Source organism: Nannobrachium achirus, assembly GCF_963921795.1.
Source record: "Nannobrachium achirus genome assembly, chromosome: 5".
Lineage (NCBI taxonomy): Eukaryota > Metazoa > Chordata > Actinopteri > Myctophiformes > Myctophidae > Nannobrachium > Nannobrachium achirus.
In genome coordinates, this window is record NC_137814.1 from 17,651,582 (window position 1) to 17,673,209 (window position 21,628).

Here is a 21,628-nt window from a genome sequence, read left to right on the forward strand (position 1 = left end):
ACCAATGTAGGGGTTTTTCATGATTCAGAATCCATTGCAAGCATTTTTTTTGCACAAAAAACATTACTCTGGCTAAAAATGGACCCACAAAACTATGGTTTAGTGATGAGTCATGACTTTTCTGGGGTCAGCTCAGTTTTCTGGGGTCCGTTTTTAGCCCGAGGAATGTTTTTCGTGCAAAACAAATGCTTGCAATGGATTCAGAACCATGAAAAAACCCCTAGTTAGACCCCTCACATGCTACTTAAAGAAGATCTGTTTGGGGGGTCTTTTTTTCCTGTATAGTAAGTGAAGGGACTCAAACTTGAACCTCCTGAATTCACCTTGATCCACCAAGATTATAATGGGAAACTTTTAACATGTTTTTTGGATGACCCTAAGGATCATAAAAAAACATTGAACCATTACTAAGCAATTTCTTCTGGGTCAAACCTCAGATTGACTGGCCTAGTAGCATTATGGTGTTGTGTGACTATTGTAGGATCCACTCTGTTGTCAGTCACCTGTTCCTGTGGTTTGTGCTGGTGTCATAACTAGGCTTATCTTGCTATATTCTCTTTCTTGTTCTGCAGGCAGAAGCCACAATTTTGCCCATAATGACTCATCCCAAAATAGAGACACCAACTTGGAAAGTGGTTAGTTTATCTGAATTTGGGTGTACTTTGGTGAACGGTAAAAAAAATAAGGAAGACCCCATTTCTTCCCACAAATTTCAAACAGACCAGGATGACGTTAGCAGAGAGAGATACATGATTGTTTATATGGGAGGGGGGAAAAAGGGAAAGAAACACATAGGTATTGTGTAACGGGTCAATGATGTGAACAGGGAATGACTCAGTCAATGGAGGAATGGAGCAAGTGACAGTGGATGGTGATGAATGAGGTGTATGTAATGGAAAGCTGTGTGTGTGTGTGTGTGTGTGTGTGTGTGTGTGTGTGTGTGTGTGTGTGTGTGTGTGTGTGTGTGTGCGTGCGTGCGTGCGTGCGTGCGTGCACATGAGATACAGAGGAAAGAAGACCTTGGGAGACAGTAACTCATGCACACACATCCCGTAGTGTAAAGTAAGTATTAAGTACAATTTTGATGTATTTGTATTTTACTTGAATATTTCCAATTTCCAATACTTTTACTTCTACTCCACAAAAATCTATTATAAAATTATAAAACATACATAAATCCACTTTGGCCCTATTTTATACCCAGGCTATTTGAAAATAGCCGAACTCTTTCCACCACGGCATACATCATGCATTCATTCCCCCATGCTGCAGCAGCAGACTGTGTGAGGCCGAGATGAAACACCTGCTTTGTGTTTGAAAGGCCAGAGAGAGAAGCGTACCTTCATAATGAAGATGTCAGAGCCCAGCTGGGCCGTCTCCGCCGTTGATAACTGCACCAGAAGAGAGACATACTGTATCAGTGCTGTCATGTAGGGATGGGACGATACGCCATATTATCGTTTATCGCAGGGGTCTTCAACAGGGGGTCCGCGACCCCTAGGGGGTCTGCAGAGGTACTGCAGGGGGTCCGCGAAAGTATTGCTTAAATTTTTTTTTTTTCCATTTATGTTAAAAAATAAATCATGATTCTATCCATTTTGAATAGCTTGAATACATGATTACTATGCAATTGACAGATTGTTGACATTGGTTCTCAGTTAATAAGTAGTATGTTTGGAAATGGTAGTGGTACGGTACATGTTTAAAATAAAAAATATGTCGTAGCCCCGACCCCCCCACCCTACGAGGTGGTAGGGGGTCCCTGCTCCATCTCCCCATCAGTTTGGGTGTCCCCAGCCTGAAAACGTTGAAGACCCCTGGTTTATCGGGATAAAAAAGAACACTCACGATAATCGTATCGTGGAGATTTCATTTATCGTGATATCGTCCTCCGTCATGCACTGGGATCAATTCACCTTTTATTTGCCGAGCTGCATGTCCGGTACCACTTAAACCCTCTATAATTGGTAAAAGGTACTTAAAAAGTACGTACTTGATACAGTCTTTTTTTCACTCTATCAAATGTCTTTGCCAAAAATAGCCGATCTACAAGCCGATCTACGAGATTGAAGATCAGCTATTTTTTGGCAAATGTTCTGCCCCAAGATAATGGATTTTGATTATCGCGATAATATCGTAAATCGCGATTTCTTATAAACGTGATATGACATTTTCATATCGTCCCATCCCTACTGTCATGTCTGGCCAAAAACAATTATGAAGGCCATCAAACTCTGGGATTATCCCTCAGAGTTTTGAGATGGAAATGGCTGACATCTGGTTAGCCATGTGGAACGTTATCTTGACATATCACTGTCAGAAGGCCGCTGTGATGATGTGCTACTATGGACTCTCCGGCTCATACTTGAATCATTCCTGCTTTTCTGGTGTTTGAAAATAGGTCATTATATTCCATGTCATAAAAAAGAAATCCTGTCCTGTCCTTTACCAGGTACTTCATTGTAAGAGGAATAGCGAAAAGAGACGATCTAAAAGATGTGATGCGTTGTGAGCTTGTAGATCAGCTATTTTTTGCAGATCTTAAAATAAGAAAAGGAGAATAATGTTGGTTCAGAAGGTTGATTGAAAGTGGTTAAAGTGAACATTTACATGTTTAAAGCTGTGAATCAGATGGGCGTAAACAAGTGACACTTTAACCCATTAAGACCTGAGGCCGAGTCTATTTAAATCAAGGGTGTGAGCACGACTCCAACTCCTTTCAACAATACTGCCCTACAAAGGCAGAGTACAGTAACTACGTTTTCGGACACACCGACTTATTTGTGTCGCCCAAAGGTCAAATTAGCCTTCATGATATTGGGGGATGAACAATTGGCTCAAGAACAGATATACAATCAGTGTAATATCACTTTTATGCCTTTATCTCATTTTGCTGATCAGCAACATGTAACACTTTTAAACCTTTTTTTTTTTTTTTATTCTTGTACGTAGTTAGTTACTGCTCTCTTCCTTTGTAGGGCAGAATACTAGACTTCTTACCGGGGTGCACCGTCTGGAAAGGTAACTTTACAATAACATTCTCAAAGAGAACAGCAGCACTCACAGAACTGTCCTTTAAGGCAGTGGTTCTAAACCTCTTCAGGCTCTGCTATTTTCACAATTTCTGCCTCTAATATTTGACAATTTGGCCAATGTTTAACTTGTCATTTTAGAGGTATTAAAAAGGCCTATCTTTATGTTGGTTTGTTTACTGTTGAGTGAGGAAAAACCATGTTGCACATTAAGTTAATCACCTCGGGACCCCCCCCCCCCCCCCCCCCAAAAAAAATAATAATTTGGGGACCCCCACAGGTTGAGAACCACCGCTTTAAGGCACTTTAAAAAGTCAGCATGGTATGCTGCTGAGCAGCCAGCAACGACGGATGCGTTTCGGCGTTAAGCCGTCATCAGCGATGTGTCTTATGACACAACACTGACATATGTCTTCTAAATCCTTAACAGTTTTCTGAAAAATGTATGTTGCTATATCAAACTTACAGGCCTAAGTATTTGGGGATGGGGGGGACCCCCATCTGAAAATAGAAATGACAACACACCGACCTTGGACACCAGAATGGAGATGACAGCCACAGCCATCCTCTGCAGGGTGGGATCCTCATGGCTACTCAGCCAGGTCATCACCAGCTTGACTGCTAAATACCTGAACCATGGATGTGTTAGTTATTAGACCACGTTAGTACAAAAGAACACAATGTATTTATCAACAGGGGCGTCGCACCAAATTCTGGGCCCTGGGTAAAAGGATTCACTGCGGGCCCCGCATGAATGTTCTTCATAGGGCGAGGGGGTTTAACCCATTTAGACTGGGAACGCATTCTTTTGTGCTTTAACTATTGAAAAATAGCAAATCTACAAGCTCACAGCGCGGCACTCGGTGCCGTGCTGTGCTATTTCAATAGCTAAAGTATAATATAATTAAGGCCCCTCCACCTTGGGCCCTAGTAACTCAGTCCCACTCCCCCCCTTGTGACGCCCCTGATGGTGTCGCTGTAGGGCAGAAATGTCCACATTGCAATTTCAACTGATAATTGAATGCCCTATACTTTGTAGTACAAGAGTGTCTCGCGTTTTCGCTATTTTGTTAACATTTTGAATGTGAAAGTTGCAAAATAACAACAAAATGTAGTTATGTTTTGGAACAATGCAACACAGGGTTCTGAAAGGTAATATTGTTTTAGACATACAAGGTTTCTATCTGATCGCACGACAATTATGTTATAAAGTGCAGAAACAGGATTCTGACCGATCAGGACAAGAGTTCAGGTTTATTGCTACATCTCACAGAACCCTTTGAAACCTTGTTTGCCTGTTCTCAGTTGGATCAAGTACTACAGACCTATCTATACTAGTAAGGAAGTACTACGGACCTATCTATACTAGTAAGGAAGTACTACAGACCTATCTATACTAGTAAGGATCAAGTACTACGGACCTATCTATACTAGTAAGGAAGGGAAAACACAGATCAACTCTATTGTGAGATCATGGAAGAACACTGCAATGACACAATGAGGTACGGTGTTATTAAAGCTCCAATGTAGCTTCTATAAATTAAACTCACTTGTCAAACGGGACCTCCGTGAGGATGTAGTCACTGCACAATGCCAGCAGACAGTTCTTTTGCACCTGTATGAAAGGACAAGGTTTCTACAATGGATCAGCCATGTGGAGGCAAGACATGTGTGTGCAGACTTCGTTCTTTTTCACCATTGATCTGCCGTTCGTCCAGCACCTGGACTTTTAATTAGGACAGGGGTATTCAACGTTTTCAGGCCAAGGACCCCTTAGTTGAGAGAGAGATGAAGCAGGGACCCCCACAGCCTTTTCATAGATTCCATATAGTTTCATCGTCTGACAGCACAATCATCAGTGTATTTTGGATTCATGTCAATTTGTGTTTTCAGATATTTAATCACTTGAGCCGTCATTACCTAATAAACTTGACCTTTCTCTCTGTACTTATTGTTCTGCTATTTTTCCCCTCTAAACCAAACCTCTTTGCCGAAAATACCTGATCTACAAGCTCACAACGCCTCGCGCTTGTAGATCTGCTATTTTGGCTACAGTTCTCAGAATATGGACACTAGGGTTCAAGTTGTTAACACTAGGGTTCAAGTTGTTAATATAAAAAGGACTGGAAGATTTGGAGGACCCCCTGTAGTAACTCTGAGGACTCCCTAGGGGTCCTGGACCCCCTGTTGAAGACCCCTGAATTAGGATGTGCATGTATTATCTCTATGCAACATGGTGTGACATATTCTGAGCTTGTAGCTCTGCTCGTCGTACACAAAGCATACCCATATACCGTGGGGCTTAAGTGGTGAACAAGTGAGAGGCCAGAGGGGTAAACTGTTGTTTATTTTTCCCACATTTCCACCCACAAATTGCCCCCCTGCCTTGTATAGCACAACACTTTAACCCATTTAGGCCGATTTGAATAAAGCCTTAAAGACCTAAGTCTGATTTGAAAATGACCCACTGTTTTTTCGAGAAAACGTATTACTCAGCCTCTGTAGCAGTTAGAAACAAAATTCCAAAACTATTTGATAGCTTACGCCTTTGGCTTTCATAGAAAAAAAAATCAGAAAAACGTAAAATATTTTTTCAAAAATTACCGTACTACATACTGTACATACTGTAATACCCGGCCTGAGGGGGTAATACACTTTAACCCATTTAGGCCTGGGCATATTGAATGCTTTAACATTTGAAAAATAGCAGATATACAAGCTACAGATATACCAAGCTACAGATATACCGAGTGCCGCGCTGCAAGCTTGTAGATCTGCTATTTTTGAAAAGAGTCGTGAAAATGTGTGCAAATCTTTGAATATATGTGTTTTCAAAGCGAACGTTTGTAACTAAAATTTTGCTTCTGGGTGGTCCCTGGAACTAAATATTTTGAGATGCGGGTCCGTGGCCAAATAAATATCAGTTTGGGGGTCCTTCACATGAAAAGGTTTGAGAACCACTGACATAGTAGTCTCTCAAGAACAGACTAACTGAGCTCCAGTTAAGTGAAAAGGACCTTTTCTTTGACGATGGCTTGCCAGATTGCTGACATAGAAACATATTTTTTTTTCCAAAAATCTTAGAAGGATTCAAAAGACACTTATAGAATCGGGTCAAAATTCTCATTTTCACGATTTTTCAAAAATAGCAGATCTACAAGCTCGCAGCGCGGCACTCGGTGCCGCGCTGTGAGCTTGTATATCTGCTATTTCTTTTATATTTAAAGCATAAAATATTGCGTCATAATGTGTTCAGGCCTAAATGGGTTAATGTATACCCGTCCTGTTCCCTCCCTCACTTCCCTAAGTACAGTATGCCACAACTAAACACTAGCAAAACATAACTTGCGACCAAAGCCTTGTTATACCAAAGAGGCAGAATCAGTGGTGTAACCCACATTCAACAGCCTGACCAGTAAATATTTAGGCAAGGTCCGGTGATGACTGAAGGATAGCAGCAGCACCATCTGTGCTGTGGTAAAGTTTTTAACACTTGGGGATCCTGTCTATTTACACTGCAAATACAGAGAAGGAGGCCCTTAGGGTTCAATTATACATAATCGTACGATTGTTTGGCATGTGGTTTCTCCAAATTAACGATATTCCTCAGTAGAAAATATGACATTATTGTTGAGTAACAATAACTGACAGCCACATCGGGTCAAATGTCTGACAGCGAATCCCTGGTTCGATTCCTGGCCAGACAGACCATTTGTTGCATTTCACTCCTCTACTTTCTCCATGTTTGATGTCTTTCTAAACAGTCTCTATAAAATAAAGCTTAAACCCCTCCCCCGAAAACTGCAGAAATTGTAAAAACAAAAAACAAAACAAAGAAAAACAAAAAACAAATAGCCAATGCCTGAATGTTGTCGTTAGGGCTGTCACAATTATGACATAATCGTCTAATCGTGATTATTTGACATTATCGCAATTATTTTGTCATAATCGTCATAATCGTGAATGTTGAAAAATGTTAGAAATAGTGGAAATAGCAGATCTACAAGCTCACAACGCGTCGCATCGCGACGCGTTGTGAGCTTGTAGATCGGCTATTTCCACTATCAATGTTATTTTTTAAGTAGTAAGTTGTCGAATATGTCAGTAATTTCTTCGTGTATTTAGGTTTTGTGTCATATCTGCCATGTGCAACTTCAAAGCCTAAAAGCCAAACAGAAATGTAATTGTCAATGACAAAAACACAATTAAATCGTTAATCGCCAATTATTTGAGTGACAATTAATCGTCATGTAAAATGTCATATTGTGACAGCCCTAGTTGTCGTACACTAGAGTTGTGGCGACCTAGCGTTTGCTAGCCTGGGATCCCTTCACTTTTTGGGGTTTGATCTGGTCGGGAGCGGAAACCACTCTACGTCATGTTGTAGTCCTTAAAGGACTACGCTTTGGCCGGAACTATCAAACCGGAAACAGTTTTTTTGAGCGGTGGTCACGCCGCTCCTATACGTGGCCGTGTGTGTAGAGGTACGTGTATGTGGGTGGGTGCGTCCGTGGTGGGTGCGTCCGTATGTAGCCTCAAGCCTGTGGTGTAGTACCTTTTCTAACCACACATGTTAAGGGAGGGGCGCTGTTTTCAGGCCAGGCCAGGCCAGGCCAGGCACACACACGCACGCACACACACACACACACACACACACACACACACACACACACACACACACACACACACACACACACACACACACACACACACACACACACACACACACACACACACACACACACACACAGGGGAGAAGGGGGGAGGGGGGGGGGGGGGTAAACCACCGCTCAGTTCACACGGGTGTGATTTTTAGACACACGACTGGCATGACTACTCTAGGCTTTACTCTGGCATTTTAATAGGGATTGGGGAAACAAAGGGTGGGAACCAGAACAAAGCGACGCCGCTTCTTCTGCTTGTGGTTTCCGCTTAGACCAGATCAAACGACCCGTTGTAAAGGAATACCAGGCTTTCGGGTTCGAGAAAGCCTGGTGACGCAAGGTTAAGCGTTTGCCAACGAGTCTGTGCCCCTAAAGCTAGATGCAGAATAGACCCAAATCTAGAGTGAACATTTTTAACTCAAATCTTTGCTTCTGGGGGTCCCTGGAACAAACCATTTTGAGATGGGGGTCACATACATATCATTTTGGGGGTCCTTCATGACATGACAAAGTTTGAGTATTACGGATATAGGCAGTTTCTAGAAATGTCTTCTGCGTAAGGAAATGGCTACGAGTTTGTAGATCTGCTGTTGTTGGCGTATGACAGTGTCAGGCCAGGGGTGGGAGATATGGAAAAATACAATATCACAATATTTTCCCAAGTTGTATCACGATACACGATTTTATCATGATTCTTTTTCACGTTGGTTTTTATGGTTATTTTTCAAGTTACTTGACAAAAACTAGAATCTCTGGGTTCCTTTTGGGAGGTCTAAATTGAACTTTACAAGTATGAAACTCTGACAGTATACAAATGAAACCAAATGGACCCTTAGTGTTAAGTGGAGACCTTGACATTTTAAAGTTTGAGAACTACTGAGTTAGACCAAAATGCAGGTTCAAATTGAATTCTGCAACGAATCTCTGTATTAACGAGTAAACACGATTTTTTACAAGGCTCTCCCTCAATTGTATCACGATATATACGATATCTCTGAAAAGGCATATCGTGGAGACATTGTATCGTCTCAACGATAACTATCACCATATCACCCACCCCTATGTCAGGCTGATATGTGGTTAGCCTAACACAGGGGTTCCCAAACTTTTTTGTCTCAGGGCACCCCATGAATATTCTTTTAATCCGAGGCATTATAATTTTCACTACCAGCACCTTATTGCGACCGTAGGTCGCATTTACTACCAAAACCTCCACCGGCTGTCCGTCCGTCAGTGAGTGAGTGAGTGAGTGAGTGAGTCACACGTCACACTTTTGCCCTGCTCATATCTCCGCAACCGTTGCCCCGATCCATGCCAGATTTTGCACACACACTCCTTGCCTGCCAAACTACAACCTCCAAGGACCCCCGGAGCTCCAGGGACCCCCAAGTCCCTGGGGGACCCCCAGGTGTAAAAAATTACCAAATGTGCAAAAATGACCAAATGACCACCCCAACGGGGCTGCTCAGGGGGAATTCCTGGGGACCACCCACTCCTGGTGCTCCAGAACGGATGCAAAAGTGGTGACGCCCCCAGTGGAGGACCCCCTCCACTGCAGCTCACATAAAATGCCGTAACTCGGGCTAGGAGCGTCCGGGAGAGCCGGGGCCGGTACCTATTCGTCCGCCAACGCAACGCGGACACCCCACCCCTCATTTCTCACATGCCCCTCTTCTAGCGCCACCTTCAGGCCGATTTTTAAAACACATTTTTGGCCACTGCTCCTACAGTTTTGGCCCTAAAATCACGCAAATTGCTACACAGTATGTCTACACTCATCCCATCAACATGAATCTGTCCCATATAGCGCCACCTTCAGGCCGATTTTTAAAAACACATTTTTGGACACTGCTCCTACAGATTTTGCCCTAAAATCACGAAAATCACTACACAGTATGTCTACACTCATGTCATCAACATGGATCAGGAAGATTTTGGAAAAACACATTTTTGCACTATTTGTGGAGATAAGAGACCTACGGTCGCTTATCTCCCGATTAGGGAGTCTTACTGGTGTTTATAGCATATCGTCGTTGTCGGGTGGAAACCTTGTACTTCCAAAACCGTTCGTTTTGTATTTATCATCTGTAAAATGATCTAAACTAGTAAAAACAGCAGATCTACTAGCACACAACGCCTCGCATCGCGTAGATCTGCTGTTTTCACTAGTTTTGTGCGACAGTCTTGTATGATGAAGCAGGGCTTTGCTCTACCAAAAGACGTACAAATTTGAAACTTGGAGATACGAGGTTTCTGCCCCGACAGTGACGATATTTCAGTGATCATGTTGCGAGGAAAACGTTGAGATAATAGCCATTTGGGTTAGAACTGACTGAATATAACTTTGTACTTCATGTTTAAAAAAAATGATACTAAATCTTTTTTTCAAGTGTCCAAATAAATTCCAAATATTATCAAATGATCTCGCGGCCCCCCTGGACTGCCGTCGCGGCACCCCAGGGTGCCCCGTCACCCACTTTGAAAACCCCCCTGGCCTAACATTCCCTCCACATCCTTGCCTGCTGGTGGTTGGGGAAGTTCTTCATGGCGCAGAGAAGCTGGGCAACGGTGCGGCCGAGCAGGTCAGCAGACATGCTCTCTGCCTTGCCCTGGGTGGTCAGGTTGAACACACACGCCGTGGACACCAGCTGCACGTGCACTGAGGTGCCGTGACTCCGCATTCCATCCAGAACCAGCTGAAAGACAGGGGAGAGTTTACAGTTTACAGTTTAGGCATTTAGCAGACGCTTTTAATCCAAAGCGACTTACAATAAGCAGATAATACATCACTATAATAAACAAGATAATATGTCAGAACATCAGCAACAATATAACAAATGCCTCTGAATATCAATCTAAAAAACAATATAATCAATACAATATAGTAATACAATTTAATACATCCATCCATCCATCCATCCATCTTCAACCGCTTATCCAGAATCGGGTCGTGGGGGTAACAGTTCCAACTGAGACCTCCAGATTTCCTTATCCTGAGCAACTTCCTCCACTCCCTCAGGGAGTATACCGAGGCGTTCCCAAGCCAGCTTGGAGATATAGTCCCTCCATCTGGTCTTTGGTCTGCCACGGGGTCTCCTCCCAGTGGGACGCGCATCGAGGGCCTTCCTAGGAAGGCGCTCGGGGGGCATCCGTACTAGATGCCCGAACCACCTAAGCTGACTCCTTTCCAAGTGTAGGAGCAGCGGTTCTACTCCAAGTCTCTCTCGGGTGACTGAACTTCTCACCCTATCTCTAAGGGAGATACCAGCCACCAGTCTGAGGAAACCCATTTCGGCCGCTTGCACCCGCGACCTTATACTTTCGGTCATGACCCATACTTCATGACCATTGGTGAGAGTAGGAACGAAGATTGCTCGGTAGACAGAGAGCTTTGCCTTCCGGCTCCAATATAATACAATATAATATAATAAAATCAATCTAAAAAACAATATAATCAGTAAAGAAAAAAAGGTTCTAATAAACCTAAAAAACAAATGCTAACTAGCTTCATGTATGGTCATTGAGTGTTTCAGTAGTGCTATGGGTTTAGGTAGAGTCTGAAAAGGTGAGTCTTCAGTCCACGGCGAAAGCTAGTGAGTGAGTCCGTTGATCTAAGTGCGACAGGGAGTTTATTCCACAGCTTGGGGGCCAGGAGGGAAAACTGTCTCGGACAAGTGGATTTTTGTCCTGGGGTTTTTAGCGAGGGTTCTGTCAGCATGATCTAAGTGAACGGGTGGGGGTGTAGGGGTTGATCAGGTTTTGGAGGTATGGAGAGGGATACACATACACATTACACACACACACAGGAGTTGACAGGCCCATAGGCAGGTTCACTGGTTTGAACTCTGAACACCACAATAGTCATGTTTCCATAAACGTATTCGAAAATAGAAAGCGAATTATCAGAAATGCGCATTGAGACAAAGCGAATTTAGCCTGTTTCCATTTGCTGGTGTCATTCGAATTAGCGACGGTCGCATGAGCCGACTCAGCGTGGTCCAGCTGAACACAGCGAAGCGCTCCCTACCTCCTTGCCCACCACTGGTTCTGTCAGAGGTTGTCTTTGCACAACAGTCTGTAAAGAGCTACAGCTGGCAACCGGTTTGTTTTGGGGGCTAACGCTATACAATGGACGTTAATTAAGCGGCAGGGGAAAGTGTTAACTAGGAGGACGATGGACCAGAACCTCATAATTTATTCGCATTTATTGGCTGACCCGTTTCCATTCACTAATGCGCATTTAGTTTTTTTTCGATAAAGCCTCAAAATCCACCTCCTCCAAGCGCATATAAGTTTTTGCGGATAATGAAAGTTTATTTGAATTTTTATTTATTTGATTTTGATGAATTTTCGAAGTTTCATAAAAAGGTTTTTGCGCAAAAGCCTTAATGCGCATTAACAGGCTTTATGGAAACTAGCTGGTGGTGGCATTCTTCCCTCGACCAACACAACTACCATCAAGGAATGGTTTAACAGACACTAGACTTTAAATTGTAACAAGTAAAAGGAGTAAAGGACCATACCAGTGTTACTAGTGTACGTGTCATTATCCACATCAGCCACATAGTTACATAGACCTTGTTGTTGGGTACATTATGTAAGGCAGGGGCTATCTCTGCTACTGGCTAGAAGTAAAGATGTGATTGGTATGGTTCATTAGTGCACTGGAGCTGTTTAGTGGCCACCAGCAGACTTAATTGTGGATGGATGTGATATAGAAGTAGCGAACCCCTTAAACAGAGGAGGAGACAGAGATCGGATGCTCCGGTTGTTGTTTCTGGTGGGTAATTTGTGTATTTAGTCAATTCTACAGTATATTGATTTACAGGGTATGTCCTAAGGGTGTTGAATTAATGGTTGTAATTATAATCATGCGACTTGCATGATAAATGATGCCTGTAAACCCTATACATAGTTTACTTCTGCCTAGGCGGTCTATACGCCGACGAAGGCCTGCGGGCCGAAGCGAGTTTGTTTGTGTCTGCTGTGGAAAATAGAAACATTTAAAATTGAAGAGACGTTCAACTTGTGAATGCGGTTGTTCTTTTGAAGTTGTATGTGGTAGCGCCCACGTATTATTTGGGTACGTATACTGTATCCTGTACATGCATGTATGTGTCCCTATTACCCCTGAAACGTCTCACAGGTTGTTGCTATAAATAAGAATGATATAGTCTTACACGGTTACAAAAACAAATGATCATTCAAAACCTCACTACAATATATCTCCGCTTCCCACAAAGCATCCAAAATGTATGCAACAGTAGCATATATATTGACTGTTCATTCTACAATCATCAACAACAAATGCATTCTAATGTGTTCTGCTGTCATGTGAGTGTGCCAAGTTATGTGGAGGAGTTTGTGGTACCTTGAGGAGATCTGGCCGGGGTTTCTCCATGTCTGTGGTGAGGTTGTAGAGATGGACGAGAGCTTCTCGTACAAAACACTCCCTGTCGCGGTACCTCTTCAGGGCCTCACAGAGCTGGCTCTCATTGGCGTCCCCGGTCACCTGGACACAGCAAGACCCACGACATACACATCAGTCCAAGCACGACAACATGTCAGAAGGAAAACAAGTAGGGATGGGACGATTATCATTATTACCGTTTATCGTGATAAAAACACTCGTATCGTGGTGATTTAAATTTATCGTGGAATTATCCTCCGTCATGCACTGGGATCAATTCACCTTTTATTTGCCGAGCTGCATATCCGGTACCATTTAAACCCTCTATTGGTAAAACAGACCTGGAAATAACGCACTTGATACAGTCTTTTTTTCCCTCAAATCCCTTTGCCAAAAAAATAGCCAATATGCAAGCTCACATCCTACAAGTTTTGAGCTTGTAGGATAATAATAGATGTTGGGGTTATTTTGATTATCAAAATAATATCGCTAATTGCAATTTCTTTGGTCGCAATAATTGTGACCTTCATGATTTTCATATCGTCCCATCCCTAAAAACAAGTGAACAATATGAAAGTGTAGCTTGACCTTGTATCTATGACGGAGATCTTCTCTGGGGTTCTTACATATTGATGTGATGCTCATCAGAAGGGAAGACAATATGCTAACACCCTCAACGCTACAGTATACTCACATTTCTCAGAAAGTATTGAAAAACTGTTAGCAGAATAACATATCGTCGTTGTCAGGTGGAAACCTTGTATGTCCAAAACTGTTTGTTTTGTATTTATAATTTTAAAAACCATTTAAACTAGTGAAAATAGCCGCTTTGCGAGGCGTTGTGTGCTTGCAGATCTGCTATTTTCACTACTTTTGTGCGACACTTTTGTATGATTAAGTAGGGGCAGGGCTATAATTTACCAAAGAACATCCACATTTGAAACTTGGAGATACAAGGTTTCTGCCTGATAGTGACGATATGCCGCGAAGTGAAGCGGTTTACTTTCAAATTCCTCCGCAGAGACAGGACCTCACAGGAGCTGGCGCCCGTGGCCAGCAGGCCCAGGAAGACCAGCCCACTCCTGGCCTCCACGAACGCCTTGACCTCCGCCTCCGCGACCCCCTTCCGCCCTGACACGTCCAGCGAGACGAGCGCAGGGAGGACGTGCGCGCCGCCCTCCAGGAGCTGTCGCACCGTGTCGTCCCCCTCTCTCCCGCCGTCGCCGTCGCCCGCGGACGCCAAGTGGTCGTCTGAAAAGTCCAGGTGCCTGAGGCCGTGGAGCTGGCCGAGGACGAACAGCAGCCTGGCGGGGGACATGTCCAGCTGGAGAAGCCTGTGGGACATGGGATGGGATGGGACGATATGAACATTTCTGTATTGTGACCAAAAAAAATGTTGATTTACGATATTATCGCGATAATCGAAATATCCCCCAACATCCATTATCCTGGGGCGGAACATTTGCCAAAAAATAGCAGATCCACAAGCTCACAACGCGATGCGTTGTGACGCGCTGTGAGCTTGTAGATCGGCTTTTTTTTGGCAAAGAGATTTGGTAGAGAGTGAAAAAAAATCAAGTACATTATTTACAGGTCCGTTTTACCAATTATAGAGGGTTTAAGTGGTACCGGATATGCAGCTCGGCAAATAAAAGGTGAATTGGTCCCAGTGCATGACGGGAGGACGATTTCACGATAAATGTAATCTCCGCGATGCGATTATCGTGAATGTTTTTTAATCACGATAAACGATGCTAGCGATTATCGTCCCGTCCCCTACCTGTGGGCGACGAGAGCCTTCAGGGTGTCTCGGCGCTCCAGGAGGGGCGTCAGGTCCGTGACGGACGTGCAGGAGATGTCGAGGCTCTCCAGCAGCGGCGCCGAGCACGCGTCCTCCAGGACGGCGTCCGTCAGGTCAGTCTCTGCCAAGCTGAGCATCCTCAGGCCACGCAGGGAGCTGAAGCCCACGCAGGCTCCTCTGCCGTCGTCTCCGTCCCCACTCAGAGACTCCCAGTCCAGGCGCAGTCCGTTCAGTGTCAGCCTCTGCAGGCTGGACCTGCACTCCGGGTTGGACGCCAGGCCCGTGAGGATGTTGGCACCGGTCAGGCCCCCAGAGACCCAGGACGCGTCCAACTCCTGGAGCCGGTGAGGGCACAGCGCCAGGCGGAAGGACTCCGCGGTGACCGGAGAGCGGCGGATGACGGCTCGGCGCAGACGCAGCTCTTTGCAGTTGCGGAAGATCCCGATGGTTCTGTCATTCAGTAGTCCTAGTACAGTAGGAAGGTTAAGGGATTAAAAAGGACTATTTGGAGTAATTCATATTAGGCCATTCTATTATATCAGTATACAGTGTCTGTGCCTTAACATTTGACGACAAAGAGTTATCTTCATGAGTCAGAGTTTCCTCTGTAATAATAATAACAGTTACCTACTTCCTTCCGAAGGGAAAATTCAGTATTTTCAGCCCAACCCAGCTGATTCGTTGCCCACAAGGAGCCTGTGAGCAATTAGGGGTTAAGAGTCTTTCTCAGGGACACACATCGACATTGCTACCCTGGCCTGGAATCGAACCAGGGACAACCCGGGGCTCTGGTTCCCCGGGCGGGCTCCCTAACCATTCTGCTATGCCTGACTTACAGCAGTAAACTCTGTTCGTTGAACTGTTTTGAAGACTCGTAGTCTTCAATTACAATATGATTGTACTGTTTTAGATACTGTTTTTGAGGATAATATTGAGGATGGGCTTTTTCCTATATAAATCATGTTCGCTTGTATTACATTACATGCATCTATAATCGTTGATGATGACAAGGTTCAAGGTTGTAAAATAATAATACATATTTAGTGCATTGACTAGAACTTCGTTTTCATGACTTTCCAAATCAAACATTATTGTATGTTTTTCCCACTTTGCCATTGGTTGCCATTCATTTCAACTAGCAGAGATTTCAACTAGCTTGAGACAAAATCATTTTAGGTAAAAAGCTACACTGTCATTGTGTTTTAATGACGGATTCTGAAAAGTCTAGCTGAAAATAGGCCTAGTCCCGGGAGAAAACCATTCTGATCTATTGTCTATCCCTCTGCGTCTCATTACTGACTGCAGACCGTCTGAATGAAACCTGGTGCTTACATTTCAGCTGGTTGGCTTCTGTAAGGTCCTCAAGAAGGATTCTCTTCAGGGACATGAGACGTGGTCCACAAAATGCTAAGGATGTTATTCCGATTTCATTGTGTTACTTTAAAGTTTAGACAGTTGCTAGGTTTGATGTTTACCTGGTGTACTTTGTAGCACTTTTTTCTTTGCACTACATTTTAGGGATGGGACGATACACGATATTATCGTTTATCGTCATAAAAAAACACTCATGATAATCGTATCGTGGAGATTTATCGTGACATCGTCCTCCGTCATGCACTGGGATCAATTCACCTTTTATTTGCAGAGTTGTCCGGTACCACTTAAACCCTCAATAATTGTTAAAAGGTACTTATAATATATGTACTTGATACAGGCTTTTTTTCACTATCAAATGTCTTTGCCAAAAAATAGCCGATCTACAAGCTCACAACGCGTCACAGCGTGACGTGTTGTGAGCTTGTAGATCTGCTATTTTTTGGCAAATTAATGTTCCCCCCCAGGATAATGGATTTTGATTATCGTGATAATATCGTAAATTACGATTTCTTTTGTCACAATAATCGTGACCTGAAGTTTTCATATCGTCCCATCCCTACTACATTTACGTGACTATTTACCACGTTGTTTGTTGACCAGTTTTCGTGCCATTTACTCTGATCTGGCACTTCTGCTAAAAGCCTAAATTGTGAATTGTCACAAGGCTGAGCACAGCACATGTCCTAAATTATTGAAGCTGAGAAATGAACTTAGAATAGAACAGTATCTGTCTGTATGGAATATCTGTGTTTTCCACAGAACCCACCATCTAATTTTAGGCAGAGACTTTTCCGTTCCGCTAATTTACCCTCAGTCGCCATCTTCTGCAGTAGCTGGTCGGCCATCTCCTGTGGGAGCACGGGGGCCCGGGCGAGGCAGAGGGATCCGTCGGCTCTCCTGTCACACAGACAGTCCAGGCAGCAGCACACCTGAGCCAGGCACAGCTCACACAGCGGCCTGGGGCCCTGCTGGACATCCTGACAGCACATGGAGCATCACCGTTAATCCAACTAATCTATGTTCTTTTTTTATTAATACAAATACCGATTTGTATTTTTAAACAAACTAATGGTTGTTGAGTACAGATCTTTAATTTAGCTTTCTTATACAATACTAGTAAGACGCCTCAGGGCGACATGCGACCTCGCCCTGGGTACGCATCAGTGTGCCGACGGACCGGTATGCCGACACTAAAACTAACCCTAACCCTAACCCTAAACCTAAACCTAACCTCAGTAACCGTGACGACTGACGAGTAACTAACCTGCCGACGCTAGTCGGAACAGCGGCCCGTCGGGATATTGAGCGGACCCCCGCGCGCCAATTCTTGGCCATCTGACCAGTGATGTATATCAGGACCATAACAGGACCAATTACCCATATATGGAGACCCCTGGTACCCATATATGGAGATCCATGTACTGTTTATGGAGATATGCTGTGAGAGCCCAAACATGCTTACTCAATTATTCATTATGTGAAAGTCCTATGACGTCTATGACATCTGACATCATACCCTTGTATGCCCATACATGGAGATCCCTGTCTGTAGAACCAGCCACACAGATATGGGCTGTCTTGGCCATCTGTCTTGGTCAGATATGGATTCGGTTAATGTGGTATGTTGCCGATGTGGCCTCCATATATGGGCAATTGGGCATTCCCATGTGAAGTCCAGTTAGATATGGGCTTAATATTGATGACATCAGGGAACTCATTATATATGGGCATAAAAGTGATTCTGTTAGTGTGACATCACAGTGTCAGGCGTGTCAGAGATACATACATACATACGGACAAGCTGTGACCATTCACATACTAATCTGCGACCTATGGTCGCAATAATAAACCAGTACGTGGTCCCCAAACCTTTTAGCTCAAGACCCAAAAGAGAAATCAGATGTCTGCCCGAGACCCAAGTTAGAGAAAAGAGCAGATCTACCAAGCTCACAGCGCGTCGCTTTGTGCCATGTTGAGAGCTTGCAGATCAGCTATTTTCACTACTTTTCTAATTTAGGAGATTACCGTGGCCTGCCCTGCTGTGGAACCTGATCTTTGTATTGAGAATAGACTACATGTTAAAAATACATTTGGGATGTGGAGACAAGATTACATAATGATTTCCCATCAGATTCTCCTCAGTCTTTCTGGCAAGGCAGGTAGATCTTCAGTGTCATAGGATCTTTAACTGCAATCTTCTAATTTTATCCCCCGCATGAAGAGGTGAGGCACTGCACACCAGTAAGCTCATTTAAACCACCTAATCCACCTGTTGTCAACGTCTGGTCCGGTACCACCATGGGGTCGGTAATCACTGCTAATAGGGTCCTAAAGATAACTCACCAGAGTTACAGACCCATAAGAGGTCCATTTGGACCCCTGCTGGGCCCCTGACCCAGACCCATTGAGAAAAACTGCTTCTTGAGTACAAGTTTGAGATATTTGTACTTTACTTGAGTATTTTCCAATAGCCTACTTTTACTTCTACTTGGATCCAAATATTGTACTTTTACTCCACTACAATTATTTGAAAACTTTAGTCACTAATTAGACCTACTTTGTAGTTTTTTTTTATTATTATTATTGTTATTCAGCCCAATACATTTTAGCCATTTGAAAATAGCATAGGCCTATCTACAAGCTCACAATGGGTCGCATCTCAAAAGATTTGAAAACTTGAAATGTGACATTGGCTTGCACAATGAGTAGCCTACTTTTACTTTTAGTAGGCCCACTAGTACATTTTGATAGCAATACTTGAGTACTTTTACTCAAGTACATTTTGAATTCTGGACTTTTAATTGTAACAGAGTATTTCTACATAGCAGTATTGATACTTTTAGTAAGTAAAAACATCAGTAGCCTACTTTTTCCACCGCTGGTAAAAACACACGGTGTTATCATTATTATCATGTTTATCAGGGCTAGGGGGCGGGTTGCCGCTAGGGTCTGGAACAACTCACCATGTTTAGAACGTAAACAAACAAGCGAGCAAACAGGCTCCGGTGGTGGTGTAGACCCTCAAGTTCAACACGGGCATTTTGCAAGAAATAATGACATATTATATCTTCTTGAGGCACGGCGTCACGACATTTGGATTCACCAGGCGACACACATCTAAAAATACATAGTGGAGTTGTAGAGGAGAGGAGTTGTTGTCAGGGGGGTCGTGGTGGTGGTCCCGTAGCCTGCTGTCTGTGGATCACATGCACAGCAAGTTGTCAAACTGACAACGCTTCATTGGTACGTTTCTATGACGTCACGGAATGAAAACGTGGTGCGACGTACGGTCTGACCGTCCCTCCCTCACCAGCAGTGACCACAGTGACATGTGAACATGTATTATTGACTGTCAATGACCCGACCTGGCAGGTCGGACCTGCAGTGACATAGGCCTATATGAATATGTATTAGATTAGTGCAGATGTGGTTGAAATGTTATTTGTTAATTAATACATAAATACGTTCTTAATTTATTCATTTATGTATTATTTTATTTATTTTGTTGTTACTATTCGCAAAGCAATTATCTTGTATTGAGTAGTTCTAGCTCTTTTCAGTCGTTCAGTGTTTTGTGTTGATCTTATTGGATTTTATTATTATTATTAATACTATTATTGTTGGCACCAGTGTAGTGAATTTGTAGCTATTAGCCAATTTGTCACTAAGGTTGCAACATGATAGGCCCTAGTAATTTTGTGTTTACCTCTTGTAGCCTACTGAGCACAATTAAAAAGTAGGCATAGGTCTACGTAAGTAACTCGTTCAGCCACAAGGAGGGGCCGGCGAACTCAACAAGACACTTTTTTCCGTGCAAGCATGCATGAACACCTCAGTAAGGTAGGACTATCTTATATTTACTGTGACAAGTTATTATATTGATTGATTGATTGATTGATTGATTGAAGAATTTATTAGAAGTTTGCATAGGAAAAATGACAGTAGGCCTATAAATTATTGGTAGGGTCATAAGCGTTTCGGCTATTTACACAGGAACCACTTTATGTAGCTATCTAATCCATAATGTTTGGTTCATTTGAATGTAAAGTTGACCCATGGCCATGTGTGTGTGTGTGTGTGTGTGTGTGTGTGTGTGTGTGTGTGTGCGTGCGTGCGTGTGTGCGTGCGTGCGTGCGTGTGTGTGTGTGTGTGTGTGAGCAAATCAAACGATTAAAAAACATTGTTTTCTATCAACCAGACTATCATATAATTGACATCTGTACATTGAACAGAAAGGTCATCTATAGCCTTACATTAAGCCGCACCTGCAGTGGCTTCCGTATTATGATTTGGGACGGCTGCAGGAGCGTCTTACAGACTATACAGACATGTCGGGGGTATGGTCTGCAAAGCTGCTATTGCGGCTCTACACATGCACAAATGCGAAATATAGCTTCCGGACAAGTTCTACAAGGTTTATGCGACTTGTCTGGAAGCCTTGTTTAATGTATTAGTCCGTATTTTTAAATAAAATTAGTTTTTACCAAGTGTGTGTCGATTCCAAATATAGAGCATCTCTGGTTTGGTTAAAGATGGCTGCACTTATCACGTGACGTTCATCCATTCCCCCATTCGCTCATACAAGGACATGTATAGGCCTATGGAAGAATGCACAATAATGCTTCCAGCCACCAACGGGCGCTGTTGCAGCTAACATTGTAGCAAACGAGGAAAAGCAGTAGGCTACACTTGGTAAAAACGAATTTTATTTAAAAATACGGACTAATACATTAAACAAGGCTTCCGGACAAGTCGCATACATCTTGCAGAACTTCTGCGATGTGCTATATTTCGCATTTTTGTGCATGTGTAGAGTCGCAATTGCAGTTTTGCTGACGATGCCCCCGACCTGTCTGACTAGTCGGTAAGACGCTCCCTGCAGCCGTAAAGCCATAATGCGGACGCCACTGCAGGGGCGACTTAATGTAAGGCTAGGTCATCTACATCATGCCTAGATCAGTTTCCTGTAGTCAATTCAATTCAAAGGAGCTTTATTGGCATGAGAAAACACATTGCCAAAGTGTCACAAATAAAAACAGCTGAAAATGGGAATTGTGACATTTCATATCAGGGTGTAAAGCTTTTGGAACAAATAGCAGCATTATTCTTTCTCAAAAATGCATTTAATGGTAGCAGCTCTGTTTCATACTGTACTGTATGTGCAGTAGGTCTAGTCAGGATAACAAAAGAAAAACTCAAATGTGTTATTAGTACACCAGGACACAAATACCATGATTTCCATGCTTGTGTAAAAGTGTAGGAACAGCTTCATTTCAGCCATGAATGCACGTGTTATGTTATATATTATGTTACGTGATTCAGAAAGCTTTCCTGTCCAACACAT

At 43.3% G+C, this 21,628-nt stretch overlaps 1 protein-coding gene across 1 annotated transcript in view; it reads right to left on the reverse strand.

Annotated features, from left to right (window-relative positions):
* The window catches only part of LOC308285494 (protein zyg-11 homolog), a 36,217-nt gene extending 16,757 nt beyond the window's left edge, over window positions 1-19,460 (reverse strand). Inside the window, exons 1-9 of the mRNA XM_080726264.1 lie at window positions 19,248-19,460; window positions 17,093-17,261; window positions 14,887-15,373; window positions 14,110-14,440; window positions 13,068-13,208; window positions 10,216-10,392; window positions 4,583-4,647; window positions 3,562-3,661; window positions 1,341-1,391 (exon numbers count right to left, since the gene is read on the reverse strand). Of these exons, the coding sequence (XP_080582390.1) occupies window positions 1,341-1,391; window positions 3,562-3,661; window positions 4,583-4,647; window positions 10,216-10,392; window positions 13,068-13,208; window positions 14,110-14,440; window positions 14,887-15,373; window positions 17,093-17,261; window positions 19,248-19,250 (1,524 nt within the window). The 5' untranslated portion in view covers window positions 19,251-19,460. The remainder of the gene's footprint in view (window positions 1-1,340; window positions 1,392-3,561; window positions 3,662-4,582; window positions 4,648-10,215; window positions 10,393-13,067; window positions 13,209-14,109; window positions 14,441-14,886; window positions 15,374-17,092; window positions 17,262-19,247) is intronic.
* Window positions 19,461-21,628: the final 2,168 nt, after the last annotated feature.